Raw genomic sequence first — 16783 nt, 5'->3', positions numbered from 1 at the left:
GAGAGAGACCCCAGTACTATTAGTTTGGTGACTCTCTCAGAGGCAGTCTTTAGAGTGGGATACAGGTTCACACAAACCTTCTAATCAATATAAAGCTCCCACTCTGTTGGTGCTTGTCGTCTGTCTCCAGGAACTAAGCACCCAAATCCAAAAGATTAAAATAAAACCAAACTGAAAGCTAGGACCTATCTAGCCAGTGCCTTACTCCAAAGGCACTGAAAACAAGACTGAGCATACGGTGGAAAGGGAGGGGTTATATAGATGGTGGAAGCCAGTTTTCAATTAGCTAGTGTCCGACTCCACCCTTCACTATACATAACCCAGATGTAAGGAATTCCCCAGATGGATTAAAAAGAATGCATGTAACAGCCATTTGATACATTTTAAGAACTCCAAATACTTGTATTAGGGCCATTAATACACTTCTATATTGTTATCCTATATAATTTTGCCTTTTTTTTGGAGTATTGGCAGATTTCCCCATTTTCACCTATACTTCTTGCTGGGAAAAGTAGGAAGAATTTTTGGAAACTGGATTGTGTGAATAACGGATGCACGCATAGACGCAATGAGCGGAATTCACACGTAAAGGGTGCAAAACTTAGCACATGAAAAGTTACCACAGCTAACTGAATTCACCCTTTGGTGTAACACTGTTGCAAGTACCACAGCAGAGGTGCATTCCATGCCTGGTGATAAAATGACAGGCAGCATCTAAGTGGATGGCAGTTGGGCAAAATATAATGTTAGCATTGGGTGCCTGATCAATCAACTGGACAAAAATGCAGGTTGTTTGACCCACTCGTCTTGAGCTCGTTGGCTTAGGTTTGGTGGGTGCCCTCTCTAGACTGCATGGTTCAGCTCTTTCCATAAATGTTCAATAGGACTCAGATCAGAGCTCATAGAAGGCCACTTTAGAATGGTAAAAACAAAACATTGGAATATTCTGGAGTGCGTTTAGTGGTGTATATTGGGTCATGATGTAGAGTACCATTATGCAGAGTACTCCTACTACAGCTCTACGTCACAAAGTGCTCAGTACAATTGTGTACTGTGATTGATTCTCACAGGAGTCCTAGGGCATTGTACCAAACCACTTTAATAGAATAAACAATACAAATAGTTTAAGGAAAAGATAGAAAAATATTCTATTTAACATAGAGGTATTGTTTATTATTCTTTTAGAGATCGTAATTGGAAGTGTCCGAGATCGGAGAGCAAGACCCAGCAGTGGGGGCGAAAGGCACGTTCTTCTTCAAACTACCAGCCGGTGGGAACATGACAAGTAGCCTCTGAACTAGTGTACACCACGCTCATCATCTGTCCATGTAGCGCTGATTGCAGCAGCACAGCTTCCTGCCCACTCTGACATGACTGGCCACATTGAGAAAACCTCATGTCAGTGGTGCCCGATGCATATACAGTCTCTACCCAGCACTGTATACGAGACACCACTTCTGATACCAAACAGCAGAGTGACTACTATTATCCTTGTTTAAATAGGCTGAATGACTGATTAGAAAATCAAAGTGATTGTGTGATGCTAGTTTAAGAAAGCAATTAGTTTTAAATATCAGTGTAATACAATTATTTATTAAGTTTTATAAAGATGTACCAACAAATTTGTCCAGGTCATTTTGCAATATCTTTGAAGAATAAGAAATCATTTCTTTTCAGTTTCTTTGCTTTAGTGCAAAGGTTCCCAAACGTGGGCCTCAAGGCAACCCAACAGAGATACTAATTAAGTCACATGTGGTCAAGCATGGATATCCTTAAAACCTGGACTGTTAGGGTGCCTTGAGGACTGAGTTTGGGAACCTCTGCTTTATTATATGACATAGCAAAGTCATGCAGCTATTCATAAGACAATAACTTTTAATATCATCACTTTTTAACAGGAATGAGGCTGTGTTTCAATGAGCTGTACGGGTACCAACAAATTTGTACACATCTGTATTGATGTGTATTATTTTTTTGTATACATTATCAGGTTTTTGTTCAGTTGGATGCAAAAAATTTTTTTTTTATTGTTAGATACTTCATCTCTTCTTAGTGGACTACAAATCCCAGCAACTAGTCCTAGTACATCGAGCAATGTACTGACTGACTAGTGTACAGGGCTGGTTGGTACTATAGGAGGGAACCTATATGTTTACCTACTATAGTTCCAGCAGCTCTGGATGGCATAGCCCAGTGCTGGTAACAGCAATTTCTGGGGACTCCGTCCCCTGAATATGCTGCTACCAGCCTAGATATGAGCATTTTTTATTTATTTATTTATTTAATATTTTGTTATAGGTATACAGTTCATGTGGATGCTTAGGTTAGAGAGGTTAGGTTGAAAGAAACAATGTCCATGAAACCCAAAGAACTATACAAGTTAAACAGTCAAACAAAAACAACAAATATGTTTTTCTGAAATACATTTTTATTGGTTCGGTCAATATTTTTGAGATGTCTTAGCAACATAGGGAACTGGATATTACGATAAACAAGTCACATGCTCCTCTAGGCTGCAATGCACTGACCACTGGTATGGAATGTAAATGTGTATACAAAGGTGATGAAATACAGTGGTATATCACAAGAACAATGGAAGCGGCACCAAGTGAGATACATTAAAACCATAGGCTAGGCATTGTGGGCACATAGAAAAAGTATTAAGGAGAAATCAAGTGGACTAACATAAAATATGACCTGGATACAAAACACTCTTGGTGCTATGCACAGTAAGCACATAGAACGCCTGTACACACACCTCTCTACTTCTACAGTCTACCACTACTTGTTCATTTAGTTTAATATGGCAATTTACGTTGGCAAAGAACTACACATTGAATAAATATTTAGTTGCGCTATACAGCAAGCACATGATATTGATAAAGAAAACCTACTTTGTGTCAATGAATATGAGAGAGCTATTGGTATATGTGTGTGTGTATGTATATATATATATATATATATATATGTGTGTGTGTGTGTGTACTCATGTAGTAATTCAACAAGTGTTTAGTCTGCTTCTGAAAGTTGATAGGTATATTATCAGATTGGAGAGATTTTAGATATTAACAGGTGCTTTCTCCAAATTCCTATACGCTCCTTCTGACATCAGAACTTTCACATGTTGAAATGGATGGTCCAATACATTGTAAGAATATACGGTAGAGTGAGACATATTACATGAGAAGTAGTTAGCATACATCTATAGGAGGTCAGCCATCAGACTGTTCTATTAGCTCTTCAAGATGGAATCATACACCTGGTATACATAATTACACACCTCCGGAGCACGGCACTTCAGGGAAAGCTGCAGGAGACAAAGCACAAACAGATTACTGTTGTATCCGGCACACAAATGTACCTGTGAAGTCATCTCGAAACAAATGTATTAAATGTAGCTTGTGGAGATTTTAGGAACAAAAAGTTAACAGATAATTCAAGAATATGATAACAAGCTGAAGCGAATGTCCATTTTGCAGACAAAACAGGCGTTATGATGTAATTTTTAGTAAACACTGATTAATCACAAAAAAAAAAACCCTTGTGAAAATACAGGTATGTCTGTCCATGTATAAATAATGATACAAATGTAGAACAGGAAAACATTTAGGCTCGGCTGTACTGGAATATTCAACAGTTTGAGGGTGGCACCAAATACAGCAGCTCCTAGCTATTTCCTTGTTACCCGAAAACCTGCATAGAGTCTGTTTTATGACATTTGTAATGATTTGCAATCATGACTTACAATAGATAGGTCATATGACTGTACTGGGGCAATACTGACTTTTGGTTAACGATAGTGAAAATATGCTACAGCCATGCATCATAAGGTCTCAGAAATCATAAGATTGTAAGCTTGCGAGCAGGGCCCTCTTACCTTTATGTATGTAGGTATGTATGTATGTATGTATGTATGTATGTCTTTTACAACCCAGTAAAATGTTAATGTTGATTACAATTGTAAAGCTCAACGGAATTTGCTGTGCTATATAAGAAACTGTTAATAAATAAATAATAATGATAAGAGTAGTATTAGCATGGTATTGTTAAATATGATGAAGGCAAATGTTTAAAAAAGGAAAAAACAAACCCCTCCCCTAAAAATAGGTTAAACTGAGAAGGGAAAGGCCCTTCTAGCAAGAAGTTCGCTCAGGTCGCGTTAGCCTCTCATGCTCTTTCATTATAGTGTATAAAGCCATAACTAACTAAAGAAATCATTTCCTAATAGTTGTTTTAGCCCAGGCACATCAGGATGTCTCAATTATAGTCGATAATTTTAACAACTAGATACGATTTAGCTAGAGATCATTTTCTCTTCTAATACTCTCTCTGCTGATAGATAGCAATTGTGAGACTTGGTGTAACACTGTTACAAGTACTAAAGCAGAGGTTCTTTCAATGAATGGTGATTAAATGACAGGCGGCAACTGAATGGATGGCAGTTGGACAAATTATGATGTTAGCACTGGGTGCCTAATCACTCAACTGGACAAAAATGCAGGTAGTTTGGGCCACACTTCCTGAGCTCTTGTTGTTTTAGGTTTGGTGGGTGCCCTCTCCAGACTGCATGTTTACATGACAAGCAGCCTCTGAACTAGTGTACACCGCGCTCATCATCTGTACGTGTAGCACTGACCACAGCAACATAGCTTCCTGCCCACTCTGACATGGCTGACCACATTGAAAAAACCTCATGTCAGTGGTGCCCTATGCATATATAGTCTCTACCCAGCGCTGAATCCGAGACACCATCTCTCCACACAGGTGCCAGCTGTCCTCTCTCCCTCATCGCTCTCTCATTCGGTCCGGAGGTCTTTCCTGCAATGCTCTGAGTGACAGGAAAACCCCAGTTAACACTTAAATGAACAGAAAAAGCGATCTGTTCTACTTCTAAGCCTCTCCTTACCCAGTTCTGTTTATATCTGCTGTTCAATGCACATGCAAACAGCAGTGTGACAGAAATAGTAGCAAGGTCTGGTTTATTTTCATTTCTTTTTCTCCCTATTACAACACTGTACATTATATCCCTTCATGAGAAAACAAAGACGTCTGTTTTCCTCATATTTAGTGAAACAGTGCTGTGGCAGCCAGAGTGTCAGATTTATCTTCAACTTACAATTTTCTATTCAAAAATTTACTTTATGTACATAAGCTGTGTGGGAAACTGTATTTCAGCAATTGAGTAACATTTATTTAATATACGATTCATTATTATTGAGTTTTTGAAGTGGTCTAACAATTGTGTTTGCTACATGTGAGATATCCTTATGGCTGCAGAGGATAGGAGTATTTATATCTTCACCTCAGATAACCACTAAATAGATCTGGTTCAGGGGCGGATTGGGCCACCGGGCCATTTCCTGCTGGACCGGTACCCCGGGCTTCCACTGCCCCATACCGCTGCCGCAATCGGAGCTTAAACTTCGATCGGGCAGCTACACTGTACACAGCAGTGTGCCCGAAGTTAACAAAAAATGGCCGATGGGGGAAACTCCTCCCATAATCCTTTGCGGAGCCTGGAGGCGTCAGTCACCACTGACGGCTCCGCCTCCAGCCCCTCCGTGGCCCGCGCGATGTCACACCCGCCAGTAGCAGCAGATGCTGCATGGCATGCACACAGTGCTAAGCTGTCAGCACCCAGCGGCAAGCTGCCACAGTAGAGACGGTAGGCAAATATTACAGTGCCCAGTTTGCTGCTTCACAGGGGCAGCTTCCACGGCCCCCGGTTCTCCTGAGCAAGGACCGCTGGATACCTCCTCGGACGCGCGTGCACGGACTTGTCCCTGGTTGCAGGGGCATTGTCCGTGACCACGCTACACAGAGCACCACAGCATAGAGTGACCCTCGCTATTGGCTCCAGCCAGCCATCCCCGGACCGCAAGAGGATCACCCCGGTCAACGTGCGAACATCAAACTATATTGAACACAAGTCACAAGTATCCTTCACTGAGAGTAGCGGGACGCCGCTAGATCTCCACATATATATTGACTATACTACCACCGGACTTTTATACTTAGTGGTGCGTTACAGGTTAAAGACTGGCCCATGTAAATACATCTTGTCCCGACCATTTCCATCCAATCTCCCACTATTGAATTATGCTTATGTATGTTTAACATTGCTATATCTAATAACTGGCACTGTGTTTTTCCACATGACTTATATGTGTGTGTGTCCACCACACCGTGCTGGTATCAGTCTTCTACTGAGTATTAGACACCTGTATAGATATAGGTCTTTCTGCCATTATAAGTAAAAGATATTTTTTAATACATCCTATTCTGTGCATAATTATAGATTTCAATCAGCATCACACTGTATACAAATACATTACCAGAGATCTGTATGCACATTAGTTGCAGACAGCACGACCCAACAAATAATGCTGCGCATCCACTAGGCAATTAAACCTAGCGATGGAGCGATAACCAGGGTAGTTATCGCTCCATCGCTTGGTAATCGGCCTCAAATCAGGCAGTATAAGGTTAAAAACGAACAGCGATGCCCGTGCCCGCTGGTCGTTTCTATCATCATTCATCGCCCGAACATGACGGTCAACCTGACGATCGGCGTCAGGTTGCCATGTTCGGGGATGATTGATCTGCATACACTGAACTTCTGAACGTTCAAAGTATGCACTTCACCCCGAGGGAGACAACGGTGTCATAATCGTGCCATCGTCCCTGCATCGCGTAATGGATGGGCAGCTTAACAGGAGAAAGGTTGTGCGCAGCATATGGTCACTTTTACCTACTCAGAATAAGGTCCTATGAGGAGGGATCCTGCCCCCTCAACAGACCCCGCCCCCATTAGGGCTGCATCTATTAATTTCCCAGGCTGGTATTCCATCCCAATCCGCCCCTGATCTGGTTAGTGACATTTACCATATACCCACTGCTACAGTATTTCCCATATTTAGGTTGCACAATTTGTGATTATTGCTATTTTGGCTCCTACATTCTTTTGCATGTTTCAGAACGAAAATATAAAGAACACCTAATAATATAGAACCGTATTCTACTATAGTTGTTAATTTATTTGCATATCTTTGTGTAAGTTCTTTGATTGCTCATTAGCTATTTTAACTGTACAATTAAAAGTTACGTTTTAATACTTGCCATCTAAAGAGTGCCCCTGAAAAGGATTTTTTTTCCCTGTCTGTTCCATCTTGTACAAAGGAATAATCCTTTGGTAAGTCTCTATACACATCAGCATAAAAGCAGCTTCGATATAGAATATTTAATGCTACCTACACACACATACAGTTAGGTGAATAAATATTGGGACATTGACAGAGTTTTCATATTTTGGCCTCTATTCACCACCACAATGGCTTTGAAATGAAACAAACAAAATGTGCTTTAACTGTAGACTTTCAGATTTAATTTGAGGGTAATTACATCCAAATCAGGTGAACGGTGTAGGAATTACAACGGTTTCTATATGTGCCTCCCACATTTTAAGGGGTCAAAAGTAATGGGACTATCAACGCAAAAGCTATTTCATGGACAGATGTGGGCTATTCCCTCGTTATTTCATTATCAATTAAGCAGGTAAAAGGTCTGGAGTTGATTCTTGGTGTGACATTTGCATTTGGAATCAGTTGCTGTCGACTCTCAATATGAGATCCAAAGAGCTGTCACTATCAGTGAAGCAAGCCATCATTAGGCTGAAAAATCAAAACAAACCCATCAGAGAGATAACAAAAACATTAGGTGTGGCCAAATCAACTGTTTGGAACATTCTTAAAAAGAAAGAACACACCGGAGAGCTCAGCAACACCAAAAGACCCGGAAGACCACGGAAAACAACTGTGGTGGATGACAGAAGAATTAAAACCCCTTCACAACAGTTGGCCAAATCAAGAACACTCTCCAGGAGGTAGGTGTATATGTGTCAAAGTCAACAATCAAGAGAAGAGTGAATATAGAGGGTTCACCACAAGATGTAAACCATTGGTGAGCCACAAAAACAGGAAGACCAGATTAGAGTTTGCCAAACAACATCTAAAAAAGCCATTACAGTTCTGGAACAACATCCTATGGACAGATGAGACAAAGATCAACTTATACCAGAGTGATGGGAAGAGGAGAGTATGGAGAAGGAAAGGAACTGCTCATGATCTAAAACATACCACCTCATCAGTGAAGCATGGTGGTGGTAGTGTCATGGCGTCGGCATGTATGGCCGCCAATGGAACTGGTTCCCTTGTACTTATTGATGATGTGACCGCTGACAAAAGCAGCAGAATGAATTCTGAAGTGTTTCGGGCAATATTATATGCTCATATTCAGTCAAATGCTTCAGAACTCATTGGACAGCGCTTCACAGTGCAGATGGACAATGACCCGAAGCATACTGCAAAAGCAACCAGAGAGTTTTTTAAGGCTAAAAAGTGGAATGTTATGCAATGGCCAAGTCAATCCCCTGACCTGAATCCGATTGAGCATCCATTTCACTTGATGAAGACAAAACTGAAGGGAAAATGCCCAAGAACAAGCAGGAACTGAAGACATTTGCAGTAGAGGCCTGGCAGAGCATCACTAGGGATGAAACCCAGCGTCTGGTGATGTCTATGCGTTCCAGACTTCAGGCTGTAACTGCCTGCAAAGGATTTGCAACAAAGTATTAAAAAGTGAAAGTTAGATTTAGGATTGCTTAGTTTGTCCCATTACTTTTGGCCCCTTAAAAAGTGGGAGGCACATATAGAAACCGTTGTAATTCCTACACCATTCACCTGATTTGGATGTAATTACCCTCAAATTAAATCTGAAAGGCTGCAGTTAAAGCACATCTTGTTTGTTTCATTTCAAAGCTATTGTGGTGGTGAATAGAGGCCAAAATATGAAATTTCTGTCAATGTCCCAATATTTATGCACCTGACTGTGTGTTTCTATACTGTAGCAATCATTATCATTTGGACTTATGTAATGCAACTGGCCATCCAAATCGCTAATATATATGCGCACCCTTGCACATATGTTTCCTTTTCATATCTGATCATAGTTTTAGGTTTAATGTAATAGCAAAATAACTTATACACTCACTGTGTAATTAGGGTTCCCAGGCTGGATCCTCAGCTCTGCCAAGATCCAGATGCCATTGGTAAGTTTGAGAGACTGGTACAGCATATCCTGTCCTTCCACGTTCCTCTTGGCAATAGTGTAAACATTGTTATTCTGTAGCTTGCTGGAAACAGAGTCTAAAAAGAGATAGTTTTATAATTTAATATCAAAATTTCTGTGCAGTGCATGTTTATTATATACACAAAGCAGTTCTGTGGACAATGACATTTTAAATTACAGCAATTTCCTATTATTCATCTCTAAATAATATGAAAACTCTTGTCTTGAGTGCCGAGTAATGATAAAAAAAAAAAAGAGAAAGTCAGTACTTGAAGGAAGATAAAATGGAAGAGTGCTGTACAACACAAATACATTCATTAGATCCAGCTGTAAAAAGTTATTCACTAAACCTATAAATAACCTAAAGATCAGCTTTGATTTCATTAGGACAATAAAATGCATTAGTTTAACTATAGGTATTGTTTGGTTAAACTGTACTCATTCTTTAGTATATTGGACTGAATAGTCATATTACCTGAAATAAAATGTGTTTATTATACATAAAGTTAAAATATATAATATAATAAAATATTTTTCAAATATCTTAAATCTGCACCATCGGTTAAATGTTAAAATATAAACTACTCCTTCCCAATATTGTAGCCTCCCACTGTGCCTCTTTCTGTTGCTGCCGTCCACCCCACGGGCCACAGAGTCATGCGTGAGGGGGGTTAAAAGTTAGGGGACCAGTGATAAGAGGATGAATAGACGGCATGCAGGGAGAGCTTGGGGGCAGCCCAGTATCTCGGTACTGGGCACGACCCCTAGAATGATGGAAAGGGCGACATACTGCAAGTCCACATTCCCTTTTCGGACAGGAACGTGACTTTAGCGTGTGCAGAAGAGCCGTGCTTCGTGATCATCCTGCCCAATCATTAAGCTAGAATTAACACTACTTCAAACAGTATTGATTGGTAATGCACGGTCATTATAGAAGAGTTTCAAGTGAAAACATGGATTGTACAGCATTAGACTTTGGTCTACTCATCAATATGGAAGCTCCCACTCTTCTGACAAATACAATTTTGCAAAAAATTCAGAATTAAAATTTTAGTAAACGATTATAAAAATTAAAGACTAAAAAGCAATCACATGCAGAATGGAAAACTAAACCACCCAAATTAATAAAACAAACGTCAGTGTTAAGTATCTGTGTAATGAAATTGTGATGAATTGATACTTAGGCACATAAGGCTCTGCCTAAGGACAACACAGCTTTGTTAAATACCTTTATTTAAATCTTAAGGTGCATCCACACGTAAAGATTTTCTGTCCACCATCCAACTAGTTTATTGGTTGGAATGAAAATCTGGTAAGGTATGAAAGCAAATGACAATCAGCAATTTGCTCCCAAATGCAGAAATTGGACAAAAACTGTTGTTTGAACAAATTGTTTAGATTAAACATTTAACAAACTTGTCTGACTACCATTTTCATCTGTTTTCTGGCATTTAGGAGCAAATTGCTGATCGGTTACTCCCATACGTTACCAGATTTTCATTCCAATCAAACAACTAGTTGGATGGTTGGACAGAAAATAATTACGTGTGTACCCAGCCTTACTGTTCAATTGAATTAGATGTGAGGGGGGTGAGTTGCCCCCCTCACGGCCCAATCTCGCGCCAGACTCGTGGATTTTTGTGCTCAGCCCTGTGGGGCTACAAACAAACATCTGTGAGTCTGTAGGTATCGCATATACAGCGCCTTGCAAAAGTATTCACCCCCCTTGGCTTTTTACCTTTTTTGTTACATTACAACCTGTATTTTTATCTGAATTTTATGTGAGGGATCTGCACAAAATAGTCTAATTTGGTGAAGTGAAATGAGAAAAATATATAAAAAAAAAGAATCTTTATAAATAAAATTCTGAAAATTGGCATGTGCATATGTAATCAACCCCTTTGCTATGAAGCCCCTCAAAAGTTCTAGTGCAACCAATTCAGAAGTCACATAATTAGTGAAATGAAGTCCACCTGTGTGAAACCTCAGTGCCACATGATCTGTCAGTATAAACACACCTTTTCTGAAAGGCCCCAGAGGCTGCAACACCACTAAGCAAGAGGCATCACACCATGAAGACCAAAGAGCTCTCCAAACAAGTCAGGGACAAAGTTGTTGAGAAGTACAATTCTGGGTTGGGTTATAAAAAAAATATCCAAATCTTTGATGATCCCCCAGAGCACCATCAAATCCATCATCAGCAAATGGAAAGAACATGGTACCACAACAAACCTGCCAAGAGAGGGCCGCCCATCAAAACTCACAGACCGGGCAAGGAGGGCATTAATTAGAGATTCAGCACAGAGACCAAATGTAACCCTGAAGGAGCTGCAGAGTTCCACAGCAGAGACTGTTGTATCTGTGCAAGGGACCACAATAAGCCGTACACTCCATAGAGCAGGGCTTTATGGAAGAGTGGCCAGAAAAAAAGTAATTAGTAATACAAATAAGAAGACACGATTTGAGTTTGCCAAAAGGCATGTGGGCGACTCCCCAAATGTATGGAGGAAGGTTCTCTGGTCAGATGAGACTAAAATTTAACTTTTCGGCAACCAAGGAAAACGCTATGTCTGGCGCAAACCCAACACATCCCATCACCCCAAGAACACCATCCCCACAGTGAAAACATGGTGGTGGCAGCATCATGCTGTGGGGACGTTTTTCAGCAGCAGGGACTGGGAAACTGATTTGAGTCGAGGGAAAGATGGATGGTGCTAAATACAGGGATATTCTCAAGCAAAACCAATATCAGTCTGCCTGTGATTTGAGACTGGGACGGAGGTTCACCTTCCAGCAGGACAATGACTCGAAGCATACTGCTAAAGCAACACTCGAGTGGTTTATGGGGAAACCTTTAAATGTGTTGGAATGGCCAAGTCAAAGCCCAGATCTCAATCCAATGGAGAATCTGTGGTCAGACTTGAAGATTGCTGTTCACAAGCGGAAACCATCCAACATGAAGGAGCTGGAACAGTTTTGCCTTAAGGAATGGGCAAAAATCCCAGATGTGGCAAGCTCATAGAGACTTATCCAAAGCGACTTGCAGTTGAAATTGCTGCAAAAGGTGGCTCGACAAAGTACTGACTTTAGGGGGGTGAATAGTTATGCACGCTAAAGTTTTTTGTTATGTTGTCCTAAATGTTGTTGGATTCACAATATAAATAAAAAAAACAACTTCAAAGTCGTAGGCATGTTCTGTGAATGAAATGATGCACACCTTCTAACAAGCCATTTTAATTCCAGGTTGTGAGGTAACAAAACATGGAAAATGCAAAGAGGGTGAATACTTTTGCAAGGCACTGTAGTTGTACTTACTTGTGGCCAAGAGTCATTAGTAGCTAACTGAACTGACCTCATGTGTAAGCTAAATCTATTAATGCCTGGTTAACTGGTTCATTTACTACATTTACAGCTCTTTCAGTTTATATTTTATTATCTTTATGTGCAAATGAAGCTAGTGTAATGATTTGATATCAGCACAAGCAATCTGTGTGTACTGAATAACGCTTACAGTTTCCACTTACATTGGTTTGCTATCAGGTAGGAGCAAAGCACAAAAGTTGCGCTGTGTCCTAGGCTGGCTTTTTCATGTATTCATAATATAAATGTGTCAACACATACTTACACAGATCCAGACTCTCAGAGACATGGTATCATTACCAAGGAGATGCTACCAGGCACCCCTGCTGCCGGATAGCAGATGCTATGGAATTACAGGTTTACTAGTACTGGAAATTGCTCCTATATTGTGTTTGTAAGGATGTGGGGCGCTTATCAGTCAAACACTGCATTGTTGTTTATGTCTTTGTTCTTGCTAAAAAAAATCCTCAGGCTTCTTACAATACTGCAAAGAATTCCCTAGGAATCCATGGGTTAATAATCCTTCCCACTGTCACATGACCTGTGCTATTTTTAGAAGGCATCTTTCTCTCTCTCTCACACATACACACACATACACACACACACAGACACACACACACACACACACACACACACACACAGAGGAGCTGCTGAACTGTATCATGCGCCCTACTCTTCATATTTTTTGCAGGAAGATGGCAAACTAGTGATGATGAACTGACTGTACATTGTGTGGATGCTACAAGAACAATAATAATATTTAAAAGGTATTTAAAAAAGGTGACAACTGCTTCAGAGCGCAAGAAATACAGCAAGCTACTAATCAAATGCTGGAATGACTGAAAAAATAAATAAAAAAGATATTATAAAACATACGTTATTTTTTATTTCTTTTGTAGACTGTACCAACACACAGACAATCTAGATTATCCACATATTTGCACAGGAGCTGCCATGTATTTCCTTCACCATGTACTGAATCCAAACCTAACACAACTGCCAGGTAACAACAATAACCCCCTTCTCATCCCAAATATTGCTTCATGGAAAAGTAATCTTACAGGTCTTAAAAATACCACCTTCAGTGGGACAGAATTAATTTACTGTGCAGACACAAAGGGGTATATGTAATAGGCTGCAGGCTTAAAGCATCGACGGAGTTCTGTGCGAGACTGAGTGATGGTTTAAAGTAGCAGACATTTAATAGGTAAAACCAGGTTGATTTGCCTTATAAATGACTGCTACTTTAAAATGTCAGGCAGTCTCGCACAGCACTCGCCGATGCTTTAAGTCTGCAGCCTATTACATATACCCCAAAGCATCCGATGCAATGTTATTACACTGCCAGAGAGCACTGGCACCCGGCTCTACACAGCCTGAATTGAGGCAAACCTGCAACCAAGAATCACGCTCTTTAGAACCCACAGTGCATTACAAAGGATCTGCATTCATTAGCACACAACTTCAAACAGCTGACAGACTCTGGGCTACATCTACTAAGCAGAAGGTTTGGTGTCATTTAGAATCCTCCAGAAACCGCTGTCAATTGACAGTGGTTTTCATGTCAAATTGGTACCATTTACTAAAAGTTGGGGTTGATGTTTAAACATTGGGTCTGATGCAGTACGGATCGTAACTGCGATTTCAATAGCGACTACGCACACAGTCTCACTGCGAAGATATGCTAATCCTCTGCGATCGCTATGCCGTCTCAGCACAACATAAGGACGCCCATAAGATGCATACGCAGAATGCAACAATCGGCCGATTGCGTGCGTAATCACATTTGCAATCCTTGTTGAATCAGGCCCATAATCTGTCGTCGAACCCTGTGGGTTTAGAAATTATAACCCGCAGCGGTGTGCTCTATATGGTGGTGGTTTCTATTGAAACTACTGCGGAGTAGAACATATTCTATTCATATTCATTTAATTGACATCATATAAACAAACCACTTTGAATTAGAAGGAATTCTATTGATATTTGTTTACTTGTTGGAACTATATTTGTTACAGAAAGCACAATTCAATTGACATCATAGAAACAGATAGTGGATTAAAAGTTATTAAATTAATGGTGCTTTTACAGAAACAACATTCAATTAACAACATAGAAACAGACAGCTAGCTACTTTCACTTTGTAGGTTTGTGAGGAGTTTAAGTGGCGAAGGAGAAAGTTGTAGGTAAGTATAAGGAGAAAGATATAAAGTGATTGCTAATTGCGGTGAATTTTTTTTTATATATATATATATATATATATATATATATATACACACATATATATATATATATATATATATATATATAAAATCTTTTTTCTTATTCTGTATATTGTCTATTTGAAGTGCTTTTTCCATATAGTCTGTCTTTTTTTTCTTTTTCTTTAAAAAAAAAATAAAAAAATAATAGTTTTTTTGTGTGTGTGATTGTGTTTATGTTTTGTTTTTGTATTTCTGTTAAAGACCAGTCAAGTCTGGTATGATTTAGGCATAATCCTCCATAGCCCAATTGGGTGTTAATTAATCTTGCCTTTCAAAATCAATTCATTTACCTGCTGTTTCAGCAATTACGCCTGTCTGAGCCTAGTCATTTTTTTGGGTGAATTTGCTCAGGTTCCTAATTCCATTCTATTCTTATCATGGTCTAAACTCTAAAACATCTTTGGTGCTTTCATATTCAATTCTATTCTATTCCAAAGTGTTTTTTCTCTGTGGTTTTGGCTTTAGTAAAATCAGTGGTTTGCAAAGTCATGGAGAGGGCTAAATTTACTAAGAGTAAACCAATTAAAAGCAACACAAGGTTATCCAGGACCCCCGAACAGGTGAACAGATAGCGTTCCAAAGTACAGGGGGTTTCTATAGATGAAGGACTCATTAAGATTGGTTCCGATAATTTATCTTGTGCAAAAGTTTCGAAACCTGGTCTTTAAGATGTTTTTTTTTTTTTACATGGTTTAAAAAAAAAAAAAAAAAACAACCTACAAAATGACTGGCACCATAGACATGTATATATTATATTTGCCTGAAAACATGATGTGGACAGTTTAACAAATTTTGCTAATCTTCTAAAATAGGAGCAGAACACTGAATAATAACACAGGTCTGCGATGAAAAAGGTTTTTTAACGAATTTATGTTATTTTTTCATATTCTTTAAAGTAATACATGTATTCTGCCTACATTTATTATAAAACATTGTCTTAAATTAATTCAGTCGGTAGTATAGAACGTTGCAATTCAGTTCTAGTCATAAAACTTCCCCCACCCAGTGCCAGATTAAGGTCCACATGGTCCTGGAGCTGAAATTTACAAAGGGCCTAAACCCCATACTGACTAAAGGAACATTGCACACACACAACTACAACTAGAAGGTGAGCTGGAGAAGGTGGAACCAAATACAACACAGTTTTGCCCTGTGCCGGCTCATTTTAACCCCTGCCTACCACCACATACACACACACACAAACAAACAGTACATATACAGTATAAGTGATTTAAATTTTTTTAGGCAATATCAAGGATCCAAATTACAAAGAAATAGTCAGGGAAATGCTTAAAAGTAACAGAAACCTTGGCTGCAATACGAGTTTAAAGGTACATTTTTTGAAATCCCATATTGAGCATTTCCCGAATAATCTCGGAGACTAACATCGTGGTGGAACCCGTTCACCCTGTTCTTCACTGTAAAGATGTAGAAAGAAGATAGCAGGGTTGCTGGGACGTCAGCATGATGGCTGACTACTGCTGGATGATACACAGAGACGACAGAAAAAGCTTATGAGCGTAAAGTGACAAAACGAAGTTTGAAGACAAAAAAAAAAAAACATTAACGATTTTTTCAATAGTTATGGTTTTGTTTCTATTATTGTTTGATTTTATTGTTATTGTAATTAAGACAAAACACAGTGATATCACCTACACTTCTTCGTATCACACAATAAATATGTCAAAAACAATTAAACTTCTTGTTTTTTCTTAAAAATGGGTGTAACCCCCTTATAGGTAAATGTGATGTACACAGGAGGATAATTAAGAATATAAAAGTATTATTAAAAAAGTTTTCAATACCTTAAATTTTGCAGACCTGTGTAATGTTTTGAAACACTGATAACAACAACAATGGCTTGTATTTGTTCAACCTTAAATGTAATATCATACCTAAATGTATATGTAGCATATGGTTGATTGGAGCAAGAGAAACCATGGGCGGGATGTAATAGAGATCGAGTCTGCTGGTGGTGTGGGATGCAGACTGATCTCGATCGTTTTTTTTAAAGTTGAAGTCATTTACAAGGCAAA

General features: G+C 39.3%; 1 protein-coding gene across 2 annotated transcripts in view; it reads right to left on the bottom strand.

Annotated features, from left to right (window-relative positions):
* Window positions 1-2933: 2933 nt before the first annotated feature.
* AP2B1 (adaptor related protein complex 2 subunit beta 1) overlaps window positions 2934-16783 on the bottom strand; it is a 143301-nt gene continuing 129451 nt past the window's right edge. For both annotated transcript variants that reach the window (XM_088446385.1, XM_088446386.1), the window contains 2 exons: window positions 9049-9203; window positions 2934-3307 (listed from right to left, as the gene is read on the bottom strand). In XM_088446385.1, the coding sequence (XP_088302511.1) occupies window positions 3233-3307; window positions 9049-9203 (230 nt within the window). In that variant the 3' untranslated portion in view covers window positions 2934-3232. The remainder of the gene's footprint in view (window positions 3308-9048; window positions 9204-16783) is intronic.

This window comes from Taudactylus pleione, unplaced genomic scaffold (assembly GCF_031769625.1).
Source record: "Taudactylus pleione unplaced genomic scaffold, aTauple2 ptg000397bl, whole genome shotgun sequence".
Classification (NCBI taxonomy): Eukaryota; Metazoa; Chordata; class Amphibia; order Anura; family Myobatrachidae; genus Taudactylus; species Taudactylus pleione.
This window is presented reverse-complemented; position numbering and strand designations above follow the sequence as displayed.